General features: G+C 47.0%; 1 protein-coding gene across 2 annotated transcripts in view; it reads right to left on the minus strand.

Moving 5' to 3' along the window:
- Positions 1-10596: 10596 nt before the first annotated feature.
- LOC137345970 (zinc-binding protein A33-like) overlaps positions 10597-22893 on the minus strand; it is a 67752-nt gene continuing 55455 nt past the window's right edge. For both annotated transcript variants that reach the window (XM_068009232.1, XM_068009231.1), the window contains 3 exons: positions 18362-18384; positions 13831-13943; positions 10597-12743 (listed from right to left, as the gene is read on the minus strand). In XM_068009232.1, the coding sequence (XP_067865333.1) occupies positions 12199-12743; positions 13831-13943; positions 18362-18384 (681 nt within the window). In that variant the 3' untranslated portion in view covers positions 10597-12198. The remainder of the gene's footprint in view (positions 12744-13830; positions 13944-18361; positions 18385-22893) is intronic.

Below are 22893 nucleotides of genomic sequence, written 5' to 3' on the forward strand. Positions count from 1 at the left end.
GGGGTCAGGTCGAGTCCGGATCGGTCACACACAGCAAGGTAAGTGTTCAAAGTTAAAAACTTAACTGAGCTGGGAGTCCGGGACGTCAAGGAGGGAAACCCTGGGTCTGCGCAGTGAGTGTGTCAGCGTCTCTATGACGTCATCGCGCTCATGCTGCAGCTTCCGGCAGATTGGGAGTCGGAAGGTAAGTAAAGTGAACATTGTGGGGGTCGGGTCGGGTCGGGCTCGGGTCCCATGTGATTCCGTCGGGTTCGGATCGGGTTTTGTTTTGTCACTTGAGTAGGACTTTACACTGTCCCATCAAACACTCCCAGTGTAGGTACCGCATGGAATCAGCTGGAGAGTTTGGAGCATTTCCTGTGTGCAATCAGGCAAAACAACTGCAACTGTGCAGATTGCTGGGAGCTGAAGAAAAAAGGGGGGGAAATTGGGCTAGATACAGAGTAAAGCTCCCTCCACACTGTCCCCATCAAACACTCCCAGGACAGGTACAGCGCGGGATTAGATACAGGGTAAAGCTCCCTCTACACTGTCCCCATCAAACACTCCCAGGGCAGGTAGAGCAGCAACTTTTCCATACCTTAAGAATATTTTTTTATTCATTCGTTGGATGTGGGCGTCGCTGGCCAGGCCAGCATTTATTGCCCATTCTTAATTGCCCTTGAGAAGGTGGCTGCCTTCTTGAACCGCTGCAGTCCATTTGGGGTAGGTACACCCACAGTGCTGTTAGGAAGGGAGTTCCAGGATTTTGGCCCAGCGACAGTGAAGGAACGGATTCACTGTGTGGCTTGGAGGGCAACTTGCAGGTGGTGGCGTTCCCATGCATCTGCTGCCCTTGTCCTTCTAGGCGGTAGAGGTCGCGGGTTTGGAAGGTGCTGTCTAAGGAGCCTTGGTGCATTGCTGCAGTGCATCTTGTAGATGGTACACACTGCTGCCACTGTGCGTTGGTGGTGAAGTGAGTGAATGTGAATGGGGTGCCAATCAAGCGGGCTGCTTTGTCCTGGATGGTGTCGAGCTTCTTGAGTGTTGTTGGAGCTGCACACATCCAGGCAAGTGGAGAGTATTCCATCACACCCTTGACTTGTGCCTTGTAGATGGAGGACAAGCTTTGGGGAGTCAGGAGGTGAGTTACTCGCCGCAGGATTCCTAGCCTCTGTCCTGCTCTTGTAGCCACAGTATTTATATGGCTACTCCTGTTCAGTTTCTGGTTAATGGTAACCTCAGGATGTTGATAGTGGAGGATTCAGAAATCATCAGTGAACATCCCCACTTCTGATCTTTTGATTGAAGGAAGGTCATTGATGAAGCAGCTGAAGATGGTTGGGCCTAGGACACTACCCTGAGGAACTCCTGCAGTGATGTCCTGGAGCTCAGATGATTGACCTCCAACAACCTCAATCATCTTCCTTTGCGCTAGGTATGACTCCAACCAGCGGAGAGTTTTCCCGCAATTCCTATTGACTTCAGTTTTGCTCGGGCTCCTTGATGCCATACTCGGTCAAATGCTGCCTTGATGTCAAGGGCAGTCACTCTCACCTCACCTCTGGAGTTCAGCTCTTTTGTCCATGTTTGAACCAAGGCTGTAATGAGGCCAGGAGCTGAGTGGCCCTGGTGGAACCCAAACTGAGCGTCACTGAGCAGGTTATTGCTAAGCAAGTGCCGCTTGATAGCACTGTCAACGCTACCTTCCATCACTTTACTGATGATTGAGAGTAGGCTGATGGGGCAGTAATTGGCCCCGTTGGACTTGTCCTGCTTTTTGTGCTCAGGAACCACCTGGGCAATTTTCAACATTGCAGGGCAGATGCCAGTGTTGTAGCTCTACTGGAACAGCTAGGCTAAGGGGTTGGCAAGTTCTGGAGCACAGGTCTTCGGTTCTATTGCTGGAATATTGTCAGGGCCCATAGACTTTGCAGTATCCAGTGCCTTCAGTCATTTCTTGATATCACACGGAGTGAATTGAATTAGCTGAAGACTGGCATCTGTGAAGGGTATTTATGTTTTATGTTTTATGAAGGGTAAATCATGTTTGACTAATTTGCTAGAGTTCTTCGAAGCTGTAACAAGCAAAGAGGATAATGGGTAATCCGGTAGATGTAGTATATCTGGATTTCCAGACAGCATTTGATAAGGTACCACAGAAAAGGTTAATACACGAGGTAAGATCACAAGGGTTAGGGGCAATTTATTAGCTTGGATAGGGGATTGGCTAACCAACAGAAAACAGAGAGTCGGGATAAATGGGTCTTTTTCTGGCTGGTAAGATGTAACTAGTGGGGTGTCACAGGGTTCGGTCCTCAGGCCCCAACTATTTACAATCTATATTAATGACTTGGATGCAGAGATAGAAGGTACTGTAGCCAAATTTGCAGATGACACTAAAATAGGTGGGATAGTAATTTGCAATAAAGAAATAAGAAATTTACAAATGGATATGGATAGGTTAGGTGAATGGGCCAAAATTTGGCAGATGGAGTTTAACGTGGATTAGTGTGAGGTTATCCTTTTTGGCCGGAAGACTAGAGAGGACAAAATTATTATCTAAATGGAGAGAGACTTTGGAATGCTTCGGTGCAGAGGGATCTGGGTGTCCTCGTGAATGAATCACAGAAAGCTAGTTTGCAGGTACAGCAGATAATAAGGAAGGCAAATGGAATTTTGGCATTTATTGCTAAAGGAATAGAGTATAAAAGTAGGGAAGTGTTGCTGCAACTGACAAGGCATTAGTGAGACCGCACCTGGAGAATTGTGTATAGTTTTGGTCCCCTTACTTGAGGAGGGATGTAGTTGCATTGGAGGCAGTTCAGAGGAGGTTCACTAGACTGATTCCAGAGATGAGGGGTTTGTCTTATAAAGAGAGATTGAGCAGTTTAGGCCTTTACTCTCTAGAGTTTAGAAGAATGAGAGGAGATCTAATTGAGGTATATAAGATGATTAAGGGGATTGACAAAGTAGACGTAGAGAGGATGTTTCCTCTTATGGGGCAATCTAGAACGAGAGGTCATAGTTTTAGGATAAGGGGGAGCAGATTTAAAACAGAGATGAGGAGAAATTACTTCTCTCAAAGGGTCGTGAGTCCGTGGAATTCACTACCCCAGAGTGCGGTGGATGCCGGGACATTGAGTAAATTTAAGGAGGAGATAGACAGATTTTTTATCAGTAATGGGTTGAAGGGTTATGGAGAACGGGCAGGAAAGTGGAGTTGAGGCCGAGATGAGATCAGCCATGATCGTATTGAATGGCGGAGCAGGCTCGAGGGGCTGAATTGCCTGTTCCTGCTTTTTATGACGTTTTGCTGGGGACTTCAGGAGGAAGCTGAGATGGATCATCAACACCGCTCTTCTGGCTGAAGATTGTTGCAAATGCTTCAACCTTATCTTTCGCACTGATGTGCTGGGCTCCCCCATCATTGAGGATGGGGATATATGTGGAGCCACCTCCTCCAGTTAGTTCTTTAATTGTTCACCACCATTCATGACTGGATGTGGCAGGACTGTCGAGCTTAGATCTGATTTGTTAGTTATGGGATCACTTAGCTCTGTCTATCGCATGCTGCTTACGCAGTTTGGCACACAGATAGTCCTGAGTTGTAGCTTCACCAGGTTGACAACTCATTTTGAGGTATACCTGGTGCTGCTCCTGGCCTGCTCTGTTCATTGAACCAGGGTTGGTCTCCTTGCTTGATGGTAATGGTAGAATGGGGGATATGCCGGGCCAGGAGGTTATAGGTTATGGTTGAGTACAATTCTGCTGCTGCTGATGGCCCACAGCGCCTCATGGATGCCCAGCTTTGCATTGCTAGATCTGTTCGAAATCTATCCCATTTAGCATGGTGATAGTGCCACACAACACGATGGAGGGTATCCCCAATGTGAAGGCGGGACTTCATCTCCACAAGGACTGTGCGGTGATCACTCCTACCAATACTGTCATGGACAGATACATCTGCGACAGGCAGATTGGTGAGGACGAGGGTGGTTCCCTCACCACCTGCTGCAGACCCAGTCTAGCAGATATGTCCTTTAGGACTCGGCCAGCTCATTCAGTAGTGGTGCTACCGAGCAACTCTTGGTGATGGACATTGAAGTCCCCCACCCAGAGTACATTCTACACCTTTGCCACCCTCGCTGCTTCCTCCAAGTGCTGTTCAACATGGAGGAGTACTGATTCATCAGCTGAGGGGGGGAGGGGGGTGCGAGCAATAGATGGTAATCAGCAGGAGGTTTCCTTGCCCATGTTTGACCTGATGCCATGAGAGTTCATGGGGTCCGGAGTTGATGTTGAGAACTCCCCAGGCAACTCCCTCCCGACTGTATACCACTGTGCCTGGACATACCCGGGGATGGTGATGGCGGTGTCTGGGATATTGTCTGTAAGGTATGATACTGTGAGTATGACTATGTCAGGCTGCTGCTTGTCTAGTCTGTGGGACAGCTCTCCCAACTTTGGCACAAGCCCCCAGATGTTAGTAAGGAGGACTTTGCAGGATCGACAGGGCTGGGTTTGCCGTTGTTGTTTCCGGTGCCTAGGTCGATGCTGGGTGGTCCGTCCGGTTTCATTCCTTATTGACTTTGGAGCAGTTAGATGCAACTGAGTATCTTTCTTGGCCATTTCAGCGAGCATTTAAGAGTCAACCACATTGCTGTGGGTCTGGAGTCACATGTAGGCCAGACCAGGTAAGAACAGCAGTTTTTCTTCCCTAAAGGACATTAGTGAACCAGATGGGTTTTTACAACAATCAACAATGGTTTCATGGCCATCATTAGACTAGCTTTTTAATTCCAGATTTATTAATTGAATTCAAATTCCACCTTCTGCCATGGTGGGATTCAGACCCATGTCCCCACAACAATACCCTGGGTCTCCTGGTTGCTCGTCCAGAGACAACACCACTAGGCCACCACCTCTCCCTTAACTGGTCATTCAGATCTTTCTTTCACAAATTCATTTTTTGGGTCCATATGACTTTTTATTTATCAAATGTACTCATTTTATTACATGGAAAAATAATCTGCAGATTGTCTCCTCACCCTATCACAATGGGCAGGTTGCTATTGTATTAACAATGATGGAGGAAAATCGACTGTAACTGAATGCTCTGGTAATCCTTTGTCAGAATGAGTTCAGAAGGAATTTTGGACACAGTGGGATGGAACTGAAGCAGTTTATTAAGGCAGAAAAAAAACAGCAATACCGGCAGCACAGACCAGCACGCACGTGATGGCAGGTTTACACTTGACCGAACCTTTAATGAGGCCTGGTTGAGGCAGCTTCCTTCGCTCAGCAAGCAGCTTCAGTCCAAGAAGTGACATGTTTTGTATAGGGTGATAGTTCACAGTACCGGCAAAACAAGCCATTTTTACAGAGCTCTGCACCACTGAGTTGGTAATAACACAGGTGGTTTTATCATAGTGCGGTGTGTAAAGGAAATATTGACAGAGAAATGGAAGCAGTGACCAGCGAGCATGAGATAAAGAGAGAGAGATAGAGAGAGATAGAGAGAGAGAGATAGAGAGAGAGAGAGAGAGCGAGAGATAGAGAGAGAGAGAGAGAGAGAGATAGATAGAGAGAGAGAGATAGAGAGAGAGCGAGAGATAGAGAGAGAGCGAGAGAGAGATAGAGAGATAGAGAGAGAGAGAGATAGATAGAGAGAGAGAGATAGAGAGAGACAGAGAGATAGAGAGAGACACAGAGAGAGAGAGAGAAACTGAGAGATATATAGACAGAGATAAAGAGAGAGAGACAGACAGACAGAGAGACAGACAGACAGAGAGACAGACAGACAGAGAGAGAAACAGGGAGATATATATATAGAGAGAGAGAGAGACAGAGGGAGAGAGACACAGAGATAGAGAGGAACAGAGAGAGAGACACAGAGAGAGAGAAACACAGATAGAGAGACACAGAGAGAGAGAGAGACAGAGAGAGAGAGAGAGAGACAGAGAGAGAGAAAGAAAGAGACAGAGAGAGAGAGAGACCGAGAGACAGATACAGACAGAGAGATAGAGAGAAAGACAAGGGGAGAGAAACACAGAGATAGAGAAATACAGAGATAGAGAGAAACAGACAGAGAGAGAAACAGACAGAGAGAGAGGCATGGAGGGAGACAGAGAGAGAGAGAGCGAAAAACACAGAAAGAGAGAGGCACGCACAGTAAGAGAAATACAGAGAGCAGGAGAGAGACAGAGAGGGAGACAAATAGAAAGAGACAGCGAGAGATGAGAGACTGAGTCTCAGAGAGCAGAGTGAGAGAAACACACACAGGGAAAGAGACAAAGACAGACAGAGTGAAGGCGAGACAAAGAGAGGGAATGACAGAGAGAGGGGCAGAGAGAGACTCAAAGACAGAGTGTGAGAGACACATACAGCGAGACAGACAAAGAGAAAAACAGAGAAAGACAGATTGAGAGAGACAGAGTCAGAAAGAGAGAGAGAGAAAAAAGGAGAGAGAAGTAGAGAAAGAGTAAGGGAGACACACAGTGAGCCAAACAGACAGAAAAGAAACAGAGACAGAGAGAGACAGACACAGAGAGTGAGAGAGAGAGATAGAGAGAGAGGTAGACAGAGAGAAAACAGAATGAGAGATAGTGGCAGAGATAAGAAAGAGCAAAAGACAGAGGGAAAGGGACAGAGTGAGCAAGAGAGAGAGAGTCAGAGAGAGAGCGAGCTAGAGAAAAAGGCACCGAGAGCGAGAAAGAGACAGAGACACATAGAGAGAGATAGAGAGAGAGAAGAGTGAGAAAGACAGAGAGACAGAGAGCGAGACAGACACACAGAGAATGGAGAGAGACAGAGATACAGAGAGAGACAGACACAGAGTGAGAGAGACAGAGTATCAAAGGGAAAGTGAGAGACAGAGACACAGAGAGAGAAAGCAAGAGAGTGAAAGAAACAGAGACAAAGACAGAGAAAATGAGATATAGACAGAGACTCAGTCAGAGAGAGAGAGAGAGAATGAGAAGAGTGAGCCATAGAGAGACACAGGCAGAGAGAATGAGGTAGAAATAGAGACATAGACAAACAGACTGAGACAAAGAGCGCCAGGCAGACAAAGAGAGAGGGAGGGGAAGAAACAAAAAGAGAGACAGAGGGAAAGAGGCAGGGAGAAAGAGAGATAGGTAGAGGGGGTGAGAACGAGAAACAGAGAGAGTAAAAGAGAGAGAAAAAGAGAGAGGAAGAGACAGAGAGAAAAAGAGGATGAGTTTGACAGAGAGGGAAAAGGAAAGAGAAACAAAGAGAGTGAGAGATATATACTAGGAAATTCCGAAGAGCACTTGGGAGGTCAGTGAGGAATTTATTAGACATTTTTCCCTCATTGGCCCTTGGTTCTTATCTGTTTTGTCACCTCTACCAGGACCTGGGTGGGTGAGAATATCTTGTCATGAAAGATAAAGGATCAGGACTTTATGGGATGATCTGGGTTGACTAGTTGGTCTTTATCGGTCTGGCATTTTTGGTGGACTCACATGCAGCAATTCCACACCAGCTGGACTAGTAAATGGATATTCAACTCCTGAAAATCCTCTCGCAATGTCAGGGGCATCTCCAGGCTTCCTAAGCCCAGTTAATCTTTAAACAGTTGCACAACATCGCCCCCGATCCCACCTCCCACAACCCACCCTCCAAGATTACTTTGATAGTTCGATACTGATAGTTAGTTGTGCAAAGAAATAAACTACAATTGAAGTAAAAGGAAAAAGACGCTAAAATAGCTCATTGCTGTTGTAATGAAGGCTAACATGGCAGTAATTTGTGCACAGCAAGCTCCCACAAACTACAATGAGCTAAAAAAAGAAAACAGATAATCTCTATTTAGTGCTGCTGGTTGAGAGATAAACATTGTCCAGGACACTGGGGAAGAACTCTCCTGCTCTTCTATGAAATAATGCCATGGGGGCTATTACATCCATCTTCAAGAACATAAGAAATAGGAGCAGGAGTCGGTCATTCAGCCCCTCGAGCCTGCTCCACTGTACAATAAGATCGTGGCTGATCTGATTGTGGCCTTAACTCCACTTTCCTGTCTGCCCCCCATAACCCTTGACTCCCTTCACAATCAAAAATCTCTCTAACTCAGCCTTGAATACATTCAACGACCCGACCTCTACTGCTCTCTGGGGAAGAGAATTCCAGACACTAACTACCCTCTGAGAGAAGAAATTCCTCCTCATCTCCGTCTTAAATGGGAGACCCCTTGATTTGAAACTGTGCCCCCCTCGTTCTAGATTCCCCCACGAGGGGAAACATCCTCTCAGCATCTACCCTGTCAAGCCCCCTCAGAATCTTATATGTTTCAATAAGATCTCTATCGTCTAAACTCTAATGAATATAGACCCAACTTGCAGAATCGTTCCTCGTAAGACAAACTCCTCATCCCAGGAATCAGCCTAGTGAACTTTCTCCGAACCGCTTCCATTACAAGTATGCCCCTCCTTAAATAAGGTGACTAAAACTGTACGCAGTACTCTAGGTGCCGTCTCACCAATGCCCTGTACAGTTGTAGCAAGACATCCCGACTTTAACACTCCATCCCCCCCTTACAATAAAGGCCAACTTTCCTTGTTTTAACATCTCACCTGAAAGTCAGCTCCTCTGAGTGCAACACTCCCTCAGTACTGTCAGCCTCGATTACATGCTCAAGACTGTGAAATAGAACTCGAACCCACCACCTTCTGGCTCAGGGATGAAAGTGAAACCAATTGAGCCACTACTGACAGAACTCAGGCTTGTTCTTGTGTGAAATGTCTAAACTGCACGGTTCAAGCAGCAACTTTGGCTGGTTGCTCCTGTCCCAGGGATCCCAGAGAGTTAAACTTGTGATCTTCTGCTCTGGATGGCTCAAACCCATATTCAGCAATGCTGTTACCAGCTTAAGTCATTTTTTAAAATTAAAACTAGCGTCCACAACTCATTTTGAAGGTCATAGTCATCGAGGCCCATCGTGTCTGTGCCGGCCATCAAGCACCTATCTATTCTCATCCCATTTGCCTGCACTTGGCTCGTGGCCTTGTATGCTATGTCGTTTCAAGTGCTCATCTAAATACTTCTTAAATGTTGTGAGGGTTCCTGCCTCTACCACCTCTTCAGGCAGTACATTCCAGATTCCAACCACCCTCTGGGTGAAAATTTTTTTCCTCAAATCCCCTCTAAACCTCCTGCCCCTTACCTTAAATCTATGCCGCCTGGTTATTGACACCTCCGCTAAGGGAAAAAGTTTTTTCCTATCTACCCTATCAATGCCCCTGGTAATTTTGTATATCTAATTTCACAAGGCTGTCCTCTGATTGGACAAAACAAGCCATTGATTCTTTTTTTTCAGAATCCACCCATAGCCAAGGAGTATGAAGATTGACACAGTTATGTCACCCGATGCAAATGAGCCACATCCGATCAGATAACTTGTTTACAACATTGCATTCTGCAAGATTCCTTCTTGTAGATCCTTAACTATTAACGCTTTCCAAACTCTAGCACTCCATAATATTGCATTTCTCCCACATTGAAAAGATTGAATCAGAAACACCGAACACTTTTCAACCTCCAAACTAATCACTACTTTTCACGTTCTGTTATAGTCTGCCCAGACACTCCCAGCAGCAGCAGGTTAGATACAGAGTAAAGCTCCCTCTACACTGTCCCCATCAAACACTCCCAGGACAGGTACAGCACTGGGGTTAGATACAGAGTAAATCTCCCTCTACACCGTCCCCATCAAACACTCCCAGGACAGGTACAGCACTGGGGTTAGATACAGAGTAAATCTCCCTCTACACCGTCCCCATCAAACACTCCCAGGACAGGTACGGTACTGGGGTTAGATACAGAGTAAATCTCCCTCTACGCTATCGCAACAATGCACAGAACAGCGCCATTTAGTGCACTTTCTAGTGATAGACCTTTGCGTATACCATGCTGTCTCCTTTGCGATTTAATGTAAACTAGGGTGAACTTCGGGTCATTTGTGTGCTGCAAATCCATGCTTATAAGGGAGCTAAGACTAATAAAGCTCTCTCCAGCAATCAGCAGACATTTATATTGCCTGTCTGGGATGGAGTTAGAGTTTAGGTGCCCCAGATGTAGAGCCAATGTCTGAGCCACCCAGTCCTCCAGTTCAAGTCTGCTTGTATTTTTGGAGGGAGACCATTTGGAAACATTACCAGGGCATTCTAACCATCACAGAATGCAGCTTGCTTAGCAACCATCCAGCAGACATAGCAAATCAACCTCGCATCAAGATGGTTCCTGAGATAAAAAGTTACAGATCTATTTAGAACGCTAATCTGCTCATTAACATCATTTAGGGGGATATCCGGTGAAATGGGGCAATTTGGGGTTGTTTTGCATAAACATCCCAATTAGGGGCAGACACCAGGAAGTAATGCTTGCCTACTTCCAGCTCCACACCTGCCCCATCCCACCTCCCCTTTTGCCTCCACCCAACATCGCTGAAACTCTCATTGCCTCACCCCTAGAATGTTCATGCCAGTCTCCCAAGCTCCTCTCGATATCCCATGTCAACACCCCCGCCCCCGCACCTTCCCTGCCCACCTCCCCTTCGTCACCCACCCCCCCCCCCACCCCACCCCACTCCCCACCGGCTCCAAAACATATAAAATTCAAAATGCTTTCTCATCTACAAATCCTTCCATAGTCCCACTCCTTTAAAACCCCAACCTCCTCCAGTCCTACTTGCAAGCATCTATCCTGCACACATCCAACTCTGGCCAAATTTGTATCTCTCCCTCCTTGCACTCCAGCTCGAGGCAAAAAGTCATCAGTCACTTTGCGTCCTGCAGCGTCCCACTGAAGCCGTCCACTTTGTAACCTCGATCTATCCGTGAAAAGCCTTGGCCTCACCTTGAACCACCTCCCCTCACTCTTCTCCCGTCACCACTCGCTATGGATGCTATATAGCAACAACAACTTTTATATGCATTTACATCGCGCCTTTAACCTAGTAAAAACATCCCAAGGCATTTCACGGGACTGTCGTCAGACAAAATCTAACACCGAGATAAGGAGATAATGGGTCAGGTAGCCAGAATTTTGGTCAAAGAGGTCGGTTTGAAGGAGCAACTTAGAGGAAGGGGGAGAGAAGCGGAGAGGTTTTTGGGAGGGAATTCCAGAACTTCGGGTCGAGGCAGCTGAAAGCATGGTCACTAATGGTGGAGTGATTAAAATCAGAGATGCGCAAGAATCCGCAATTGGAGGAGCACAAAGGTCTCGGAGGGTTATGGGGCTGGAGGAGGTTACAGATAAAGGGAAGAGGCAAGGCCATGGAGGGATTTGAAAACAAGGATGAGAATTTTAAAATCGAGGCATTGCTAGACTGGCAGCCAGTGTAGATCAGCGATGATGGATGATTTGATACCAGTAATATATGGGCAGCTGGTCCTTCTGTTTAGCTGACAGGATGATCAACAGATAGCAATGGATGCCAGGAAACATTGTCGATGCCAGGATACTGAAACTCTAATGTGAAAACTGGAGGGTTGGCATTTTGGAAAGAAAAAAAAAGAACTGCATTTATATAGCACCTTTCATGTCCTCAGGAAGTCCCAAAGTGCCTTACAGCCAATGAAGCACTTTTTTGAAACGTAGTCACTGCTGTAATGTAGGAAACTTAGCAGCCAATTTGTGCATAGCAAGCTCCCACAAACAACAATGTGACAACAACCAATCTGTATTCTTTAATGATCTTGGCTGAGGGATAAATATTGGCCGGGGCACGGGGGTGAACACCCCTACTCTTCTTCGAAATAGTGACTATGGAGCCTTTTACACCGACCTGAGAGGGGAAAGGGGGGGCTTCGGTTTAACGTCGCATCCTGAAAGGTGGCACCTCCGACAGTGCAGCACTCCCTCAGTACGGGCACTGGGAGTGTCGCCCAGAATTTGTGCTCATGTCTCTGGAATCTGGATCTACAACATTCCGCTTTAGGGAGAGTGCTACAGCTGGTACCCAAAGAAGCAGAGGACCTTCTTCATCAGAATCTAGCTCCTGGGAAATATCACTGGGTCAACAGACCAACTAATCCCCTACTCAAAGCCTCCTCAAAAAGACAACAGTGTTCAAAAATGTTGGCCGTGAATTTATAACCGAATTCCATTATCCACTGGGTAAGGTGTTTCACTAGATCATCTTTACTCCGTGGACTTCCGGCCCTTCGGCCCCTTCCTTCTCCCTCTTTTCAAATATCATAAATACAAATGGAAAAGCTTCAGAATTTCTGCCTCCGCCCTTTCCAGGTTAGGCAGAGGGAAAAGGAAGGGATAGAGTTTCTCCACAAAGTGATCAGAGAAGGTGTAGAGATGGGACATGTCAGCAGCATTGTAAAATGACAGCTGACCCCCCTCGTAGTCCAGGTAGACCCCGATCCTCTCGGGCTGGACGTCAGCACAGCACAAAGCGCCAGAGCTTCCATGGGAGAAGTGCACTTTCCCGTTCCACAGTCTCACAGTCCAAAAGCCGTTGGCAGGCGTTAGCGGCACGTCATCGCTCCTGCTGACTGACTCCTTAGCCGCGCCGACAATCCAGCCGGACATGTTCTCTACGTCCACCTCCCAGTAGTGCCTCCCGGAGGTGAATCCTTCCGTCGCCAGCACTGAAGCACAGAAGGTGAACCTCTTGGGGGTGTCTGGTAGCTGCTTGAACTTGGTGCGATGTTTGACCATGGTGTGGTCCTTGGACAGGATAAGACAGGGATTTGCTGTCTCCGAATCCAGGGTTAAAGGAGCTGGGGCTGGAAGACAGACATCAGTCAGGTCAAGACACTCACTGTGGTCTAAGTGTTCAACTGTCAGACAGCAAGTGTTAAAAAGGAGCAAGCTAACAACGGCAAGTGCAATCAAGGAAAGAAAGACTTGCATTTATATAGCACCTTTCACAAACACCCGATGTCTCAAAGCGCTTCAAAATCAATTAAATACTTTGTGAAGTTAGTCACCGTTGTAATGTGGGAAGCTGGCAGCTAATTTGTGCACGGTAAGATCCCACAAACAGCAATGTGGTAAAGACCAGATAACCTGTTTTTGTGATGTTGATTGTGGGATAAATATAAGTCCAGACAAGGCATTGAGGTAGATGCTCAGCCACGATCGTATTGAATGACGGATCAGGCTTGACGGGCTGAATGGCCTACTCCTGCTCTATTCAATATAGTGCTATGGGATCTTTTACATCCAGCTGAGAGGGCAGGCAGGGCCTCGGTTTAACGTTGCATCTGAAAGACAGCACCTCCAACAGCGCAGCACTTCCTCGGCACCGAACCGAAGTATCGGCTTTGATTTTTGCACTCAAGTCCTGGAGTGGGACTTGAACCCACAGCCATCGGACTCAGAGGTGAGAGTCTTACCCACTGAACCACAGCTGACACCTACAAGGGAAGTTATATGCAGAAGGCAGTTGAAGTAGGTTCAAGGGCCGATTGCGTGTGTTTCCGAAAAATTAAAAAGATTTGGGGATATAGTGAGAATGTGGTAGGGCTGCTGCCAAGGAAAAAGATGATCTTAATGAGTCTGTGAGCTGTATCTAAAATCTCTTTGGGAGTTAGATCTCATGTGAGCCGAAGGCCCTATTGTGAGTTCCACATGACTTGAGCGAACACCACAGACTGGGTTATAACATTCAGTTTTAAGTAGAAAAGTGCCTGCGTGATGATGTTAACCTCAGTTGAGAATGAAACTCAGTGACAGTATTTCAAACTGCAGCTGTTTGACTCAAGCTTATTTTCAACATAGTTCAGTTGGACAGGGTGTGTTAGCTGGGCCGTTGTGTAGCTGTTAGTCTGTAAATCCACAACAGAAAGAGAGGGGACATTGGGATGTTACCTGGACGGATGATGCTCAGCATCTGTTTCCATGCTGCATACTGCAGAGGCCCATTAAACTCCCCAACACACATGCCAGGTGACTGTAGGATAGGCTCATTGTGCAAGTCACTTCTGAAAACACAGGAACATGATTAGCAAGTGTGTTTCTGTATGTGTGTCTGTGAGTGTGTGTGTGTGTGTTTCTGTACACATGAGCCTGAATGTGTTTCTGTATGTGTGTCTGTGAGTGTGTGCGTGTGTGTGTGTGTGCGTGTGTCTGTGTGTGTTTCTGTACACGTGAGCCTGAATGTGGTTCTGTATGTGTGTCTGTGAGTGTGTGCGTGTGTGTGCGTGTGTCTGTGAGTGTGTTTCTGTACAAGTGAGCCTGAATGTGTTTCTGTATGTGTGTCTGTGAGTGTGTGCGTGTGTGCGTGTGTGTGTGTGTGTGTGTGTGCGTTTCTGTACATGTGAGCCTGTGAGTGTGTTTCTGTATGTGTGTCTGTGAGTGTGTGCGTGTGTGTCTGTGAGTGTGTTTCTGTACACGTGAGCCTGAATGTATTTCTGTATGTGTGTCTGTGAGTGTGTGTGTGCGTGTGTGTCTGTGAGTGTGTTTCTGTACACGTGAGCCTGAATGTGTTTCTGTATGTGTGTCTGTGAGTGTGTGTGTGTGTGTGAGTGTGTGTGTGTCTGTGAGTGTGTTTCTGTACACGTGAGCCTGAATGTGTTTCTGTATGTGTGTCTGTGAGTGTGTGTGTGCGTGTGTGTCTGTGAGTGTGTTTCTGTACACGTGAGCCTGAATGTGTTTCTGTATGTGTGTCTGTGAGTGTGTGTGTGTGTGTGTGTGTGTGTGTCTGTGAGTGTGTTTCTGTACACGTGAGCCTGTGAGTGTGTTTCTGTATGTGTGTCTGTGAGTGTGTGTGTGCGTGTGTGTGTGTGTGTGTGTGCGCGTGTGTCTGTGAGTGTGTTTCTGTACTCGTGAGCCTGAATGTGTTTCCGTATGTGTGTCTGTGAGTGTGTGTGTGTGTGTGTGTCTGTGAGTGTGTTTCTGTACACGTGAGCCTGTGAGTGTGTTTCTGTATGTGTATCTGAGTGTGTGCGTGTGTGTGCGTGTGTGTCTGTGAGTGTGTTTCTGTACACGTGAGCCTGTGAGTGTGTTTCTGTATGTGTGTCTGTGAGTGTGTGTGTGTGTGTGTGTGTGCGTGTGTCTGTGAGTGTGTTTCTGTACACGTGAGCCTGAATGTGTTTCTGTATGTGTGTCTGTGAGTGTGTGTGTGTGTGTGTCTGTGAGTGTGTTTCTGTACACGTGAGCCTGTGAGTGTGTTTCTGTATGTGTGTCTGTGAGTGTGTGCGTGTGTGTGTGCGTGTGTGTCTGTGAGTGTGTTTCTGTACACATGAGCCTGAATGTGTTTCTGTATGTGTGTCTGTGAGTGTGTGTGTGTGTGTGTGAGTGTGTGTGTGTCTGTGAGTGTGTTTCTGTACACGTGAGCCTGAATGTATTTCTGTATGTGTGTCTGTGAGTGTGTGTGTGTGTGTGTGTGTGTGCGCGTGTGTCTGTGAGTGTGTTTCTGTACACGTGAGCCTGAATGTATTTCTGTATGTGTGTCTGTGAGTGTGTGTGTGTGTGTGTGTGCGTGTGTGTCTGTGTGTCTGTGAGTGTGTTTCTGTACACGTGAGCCTGTGAGTGTGTTTCTGTATGTGTGTCTGTGAGTGTGTGTGTGCGTGTGTGTGCGTGTGTGTGCGTGTGTCTGTGAGTTTTTTTCTGTACATGTGAGCCTGAGTGTGTTTCTGTATGTGTTAGTCTGTGAGTGTGTGTCTGTGAGTGTGTTTCTGTGAGTGTTTTCTGTATGTGTGAGTCTGTGTGTGAGTGTGTTTCTACATGTATGTGTTAGTCTGTGAGTGTGTTTCTATGTATGTGAGTCTGTGAGTGTGTTTCTGTACACGTGAGCCTGTGAGTGCATTTCTGTGTGTGTGTCTATGAGTGCGTTTCTGTATGTCTGAGCCTGTAAGTGTGTGTATGTATGCATGTATGTATATTTGAGTGTGTTTCTATATATCAGGCCAACCCTGAATGTTGTCCAGGTCTTGCTGCACAGACCTCTTCAGTATCTGAGGAGCTGCAAATGGTACTAAAGATCGTAAATCATCAGCGAACATCCTCAATTCTGACTTTATGATGGAGGGAAGATGAAGCAGCTGAAGATGGTTGGGCCTAGGACACTACCCTAAGGAACTTCTGCAGTGATGTCCTGGGACTGAGATGATTGACCTCCAACAACCACAACCATCTTCCTTTGAGCTCGGTATAACTCCAACTAGTGGAGAGTTTTTATTCTGATTCCAGTTTTGCTCTGGCTCTTTGATGCCATACCTTGATGTCAAGGGCAGTCACCTCTTGAGTCCAGCTCTTTTGTCCATGTTGGAACCGAGGCTGTAATGAGGTCAGGAGCTGAGTGGCCCTGGCGGAACCCAAACTGAGCATCACTGAGCAGGTTATTGCTCAGCAAGTGTTGCTTGATGGCACTGTTGATGACACCAATGACATTGAAGTGCCCCACCCAGAGTACATTCTGTGCCCTTGCCACCCTCAATGCTTCCTCCAAGTGGTGTTCAACATGGAGTACTGATTCATCAGCTGAGGGGTGGGGGGGTGGTGGTGGGGAGGTGCTGTAGGTGGTAATCAGCAGGAGGTTTCCTTGCCCATGTTTAACCTGATGCCATGAGACTTCATCGGGTCTGCAGTCAATGTTGAGGACTTCCGGGGCAACTCCCTCCCGACTGTATACCACTGTGCCGCCACCTTGCTGCATCTGTCCTGCCGGTGGGACAGGACATACCGAGAAATGGTGATGGTAGTGTCTGGCACATTGGATGTTTCCGTGAGTATGTCTAGGTCAGGCTGTGGGGGAAGTGTGAATTTATTCACTTTGGTGAATATAAGAATAGAAAAGCAGAATACTTAAAAGGTGTGACACTTGTAAGTGTTGATGTTCAAAGAGACTTGGGTGTACTCGTACAAGGAACACAAAAAGTTAGCTTGCAGGTACAGCAAGCAATTAGGAAGGCAAATGGCACGTTGGCCTTTATTTTAAGAGGATTGGAGTACAAGAATAAAGAAGTCTTGCTACAACTGCACGGGTCTTTGGTGAGACCACACCTGGAATACGGTGTGCAGTTTTGGTGTCCATATTGAAGGAAGGATATACTTGCATTGGAGGCAGTACAATGAAAGATCACTAGCTGGTCCCTGGGATGAGAGGGTTGTCGTATAATGGAGGCTGAGTAAATTGGATCTATATTCTCTGGAGTTTAGAAGACTGGGAGATGATCTCAATGAAACATTCAAGTTTATGAAGGGATTTGACAGGGTAGGTACTGAGAGATTGTTTCCCTGGATGGGAAATCTAGAACACGGGGGCACATTCTCAGGATAAGGGGTCAGTCATTTAGGACTGAGATGAGAAATTTCTTCACTCAGGGTTGTGAATCTTGGGAATTCTCTACCCCAGAGCTTTGTGGATGCTCCATCATTGAATATATTTAAGGCTGACATGGAGAGATTTTTAGTCTCTCAGGGAATCCAGGGATAAGGGGAGCAGGCGGGAAAGTGGAGGTGAAGCCCATGATCGTATTGAATGGCGGAGCAGGCTCGACGGGCCATATGGTCTGCTCTTGCTCTTATTTCTTATGTTCTTATGTTCTCCCCAGTGCCTGCCCACCATCTACATGTCACAAGTCAGGAGTGTGATGGAATACTCTCCCCTTGCCTGGATGGGTGCAGCTCCAACAACGCTCAAGAAGCTCAACATCATCCAGGACAAAGTATCCCGCTTGATTGGCACCCCATCCACAACATTAAACATTCACTCCCTCCACCGTCGGCACACAGTGCCAGCAGTGTATACTATCTACAAGATACACTGCAGCAACTCACCACAGCTCCTTCAGCCTAGCAAGCCCGCTACTTCTACCACCTAGAAGGACAAGGGCAGCAGATGCATGGGAACACCACCACCTGCAAGTTCCCTTCCAAGCCACACATCATCCTGACTTGGAACTATATTGCCATTCCTTAACTGTGGGTGTACTTACACCCCAGGGACTGCAGCGGTTCAATAAGGCAGCTCACCATGATCTTCTCAAGGGCAATTATGGATGGGCAATAAATGCTGGCCTAGCCAGCGATGCCCACATCCCATGAACAAATAAAAAAATACATGCACTCACACATTTACACACACTCACAGATAGATACATTCAATTATACACTGAGACATACATTCACACAGACACACTGATACAGCACACACGTATACACATACACTCGCTTATACACACTCACATACATTCAATTACACATTCACGCATACATACACACGGATACAACACACATATAAACACACTGACACAACACATTCACACTCACACTTAAATACAATGACACAAATACATATATGGATATACATACATTCATATACACACAATGAGGCGGCATTCAGAATGAAAGATGCACTTGTGGTTTAAATGGACAGAAATTGTAAGGAGCTACCTACCTTTGAAGGAATCTCTTGATATCCTATATAAAAAAAATGAAAATAAACAATTAATAAACCAAATGAATTTCTTTCCGCTGCAGGTAAGTACTTCCTTATTAACAGCGCCGTGGAATTACACACCGTCCTCCCACAATAACACTGTGGGATTACCCCCTAACAGCACTGTGGGATTACCCTCTAAAAGCACCGTGGGATTACCCCCTAACAACAGTGGGATTAGCCTCTAAAAGCACTGTGGGATTACCCCCTAACAACAGTGGGATTACCCTCTAAAAGCACTGTGGGATTACCCCCTAACAACAGTGGGATTACCCTCTAACAACACTGTGGGATAACCCCTAACAAAACTGTGGGATTACTCCCAAAAAACACTGTGGGATTATCCCCTAACAACAGTGGGATTACCCCCAAACAGCGCTGCGGGATTACCCTCTAACAACACTGTGGGATTACCCCCAAACAGCACTGTGGTATTACCCTCTAACAACACTGTGGGATTACCCTCAAACAGCACTGTGGTATTACCCTATAACAACACTGTGGGATTACCCTCATACAACACTGTGGGATTACCCCCAAACAGCACTGCGGGATTACCCTCTAACAACACTGTGGGATTACCCTCTAACAACAGTGGGATTACCCTCCAACAACACTGTGGGATTACCCCCTAACAACACTGTGGGATTACTCCCAAAAACACTGTGGGATTACTCCCCTAACAACAGTGGGATTACCCCCAAGCAGCACTGCGGGATTACCCTCTAACAACACTGTGGGATTACCCTCTAACAACACTGTGGGATTACCCTCTAACAACAGTGGTATGACCCTCTAAAAGCACTGTGGGATTACCCCCAAGCAGCACTGCGGGATTACCCTCTAACAACACTGTGGGATTACCCCCAAACAGCACTGTGGTATTACCCTCTAACAACACTGTGGGATTACCCCCAAACAGCACTGTGGGATTACCCCCTAACAACAGTGGGATTACCCCCTAACAACACTGTGGGATTATCCCTAACAACACTGTGGGATTACCCACTAACAGCACTGTGGGATTACCCCCTAACAACAGTGGGATTACCCTCTAACAACAGTGGGATTACCCTCTAACAACACTGTGGTATTACCCCTAACAACACTGTGGGATTATCCCTAACAACACTGTGGGTTTACCCCCAAACAGCACTGTGGGATTACCCTCAAACAGCACTGTGGGATTACCCTCTAACAGCACTGTGGGATTATCCCTAACAACACTGTGGGATTACCCACTAACAGCACTGTGGGATTACCCCCTAACAACAGTGGGAGTACCCTCTAACAACAGTGGGATTACCCTCTAACAACACTGTGGTATTACCCCTAACAACACTGTGGGATTATCCCTAACAACACTGTGGGATTACCCCCAAACAGCACTGTGGGATTACCCCTAACAATACTGTGGGATTACCCCCAAACAGCACTGTGGGATTACCCCCTAACAACAGTGGGATTACCCTCTAACAACACTGTGGGATTACCCCTAACAACAGTGTGGGAGTACTCCCAAAAACACTGTGGGATCATCCCCTAACAACAGTGGGATTACCCCCAAGCAGCACTGTGGGATTACCCTCTAACAGCTCTGTGGGATTACCCTCTAACATCACTGTGGGATTACCCCCAAACAGCACTGTGGGATTACCCTCTAAAAGCACTGTGGTATTACCCCCTAACAACAGTGGGATTACCCTCTAACAACAGTGGGATTACCCTCTAACAACACTGTGGTATTACCCCTAACAACACTGTGGGATTACCCCTAACAACACTGTGGGATTACTCCCAAAAAACACTGTGGGATTATCCCCTAACAACAGTGGGATTACCCCCAAACAGCACTGCGGGATTACCCTCTAACAACACTGTGGGATTACCTCCAAACAGCACAGTGGGATTACCCTCTAACAACACTGTGGGATTACCTCCAAACAGCACAGTGGGATTACCCTCTAACAACACTGTGGGATTACCCCCAAACAGCACTGTGGTATTACCCTCTAAAAGCACTGTGGGATTACCCTCCAACAACACTGTGAGATTACCCCCAAACAGCACTGTGGGATTACCCTCTAACAGCATTGTGGGATTACCCTCTAACAACACTGTGGGATTACCCTCTAACAACACTGTGGGATTACCCTCTAACAGCACTGTGGGATTACCCTCTAACAGCACTGTGGGATTACCCCCTAACAACACTGTGGGATTACCCTCTAACAACACTGTGGGATCACCCTCGTACAGCACTGTGGGATTACCCTCTAACAACAATGTGGGATCACCCTCTAACAGCACTGTGGGATTACCACCCTAACGGCACTGTGGGATTACCCACTAACAACACTGTGGGATCACCCTCTAACAGCACTGTGGGATTACCCCCCTGACTGCACTGTTGGATTACCCCCTAACAACACTGTGGGATTACCCCCTAACAACACTGTGGGTTTAGCCCTCTAACTGCACTGTGGGATTACCCCCTAACAACACTGTGGGATTACCCTCTAACAACACTGTGGGATTACCCTCTAACAACACTGCGGGATTACCCTCTAACAACAATGTGGGATTACCCCCAAACAGCACTGTGGTATTACCCTCTAAAAGCACTGTGGGATTACCCCCTAACAACACCGTGGGATTACCCCTAACAACACTGTGGGATTACTCCCAAAAACACTGTGGGATTATCCCCTAACAACAGTGGGATAACCCCCAAACAGCACTGTGGTATGACCCTCTAAAAGCACTGTGGGATTACCCTCTAACAACACTGTGGGATTACCCCCAAACAGCACTGTGGGATTACCCTCTAACAACACTGTGGGATTACCCTCTAACAACACTGTGGGATTACCCCCAAACAGCACTGTGGGATTACCCTCTAACAACACTGTGGGATTACCCTCTAACAACACTGTGGGATTACCCCCAAACAGCACTGTGGGATTACCCTCTAACAACACTGTGGGATTACCCTCTAACAACACTGTGGGATTACCCTCTAACAGCACTGTGGGATTACCCTCTAACAACACTGTGGGATTACCCTCTAACAACACTGTGGGATTACCCTCCAACAACACTGTGGGATTACCCTCTAACAGCACTGTGGGATTACCCTCTAACAACACTGCGGGATTACCCCCAAACAACACTGTGGGATTACCCTCTAACAACACTGTGGGATTACCCTCTAACAACACTGTGGGATTACCCTCTAACAGCACTGTGGGATTGGCCTCTAACAGCACTGTGGGATTACCCCCAAACAGCACTGTGGGATTACCCTCTAAAAGCACTGTGGTATTACCCTCTAACAACAATGGTATTGCCCCTAACAACACTGTGGGATTACTCCCAAAAAACACTGTGGGATTACCCTCTAACAGCACTGTGGGATTGGCCTCTAACAACACTGTGGGATTACCCCCAAACAGCACTGTGGGATTACCCTCTAACAACACTGTGGGATTACCCCCAAACAGCACTGTGGGATTACCCTCTAACAACACTGTGGGATTACCCCCAAACAGCACAGTGGGATTACACTCTAACAACACTGTGGGATTACCCCCAAACAGCACTGTGGTATTACCCTCGAAAAGCACTGTGGGATTACCCTCTAACAACACTGTGAGATTACCCTCTATCAACACTGTGGGATTACCCTCTAACAGCACTGTGGGATTACCCTCTAACAACACTGTGGGATTACCCTTAAACAACACTGTGGGATTACCCTCTAACAACACTGTGGGATTAACCTCTAACAGCACTGTGGGATTACCCTCTAACAACACTGTGGGATTACCCCCTAACAACACTGTGGGATTACCCTCTAACAACACTGTGGGATCACCCTCTAACAGCACTGTGGGATTACCCTCTAACAACAATGTGGGATCACCCTCTAACAGCACTGTGGGATTACCCCCCTAACTGCACTGTGGGATTACCCACCTACAACACTGTGGGATCACCCTCTAACAGCACTGTGGGATTACCCCCCTAACTGCACTGTTGGATTACCCCCTAACAACACTGTGGGATTACCCCCTAACAACACTGTGGGTTTACCCCTCTAACTGCACTGTGGGATTACCCCCTAACAACACTGTGGGATTACCCTCTAACAACACTGCGGGATTACCCTCTAACAACAATGTGGGATTACCCCCAAACAGCACTGTGGTATTACCCTCTAAAAGCACTGTGGGATTACCCTCTAACAACACTGTGGGATTACCCCCAAACAGCACTGTGGTATTACCCTCCAAAAGCACTGTGGGATTACCCTCTAACAACACTGTGGGATTACCCCTAACAACACTGTGGGATTACTCCCAAAAACACTGCGGGATTATCCCCTAACAACAGTGGGATAACCCCCAAACAGCACTGTGGTATGACCCTCTAAAAGCACTGTGGGATTACCCTCTAACAACACTGTGGGATTACCCGCAAACAGCACT

This window comes from Heterodontus francisci, chromosome 29 (genome assembly GCF_036365525.1).
Source record: "Heterodontus francisci isolate sHetFra1 chromosome 29, sHetFra1.hap1, whole genome shotgun sequence".
NCBI classification, from domain to species: domain Eukaryota; kingdom Metazoa; phylum Chordata; class Chondrichthyes; order Heterodontiformes; family Heterodontidae; genus Heterodontus; species Heterodontus francisci.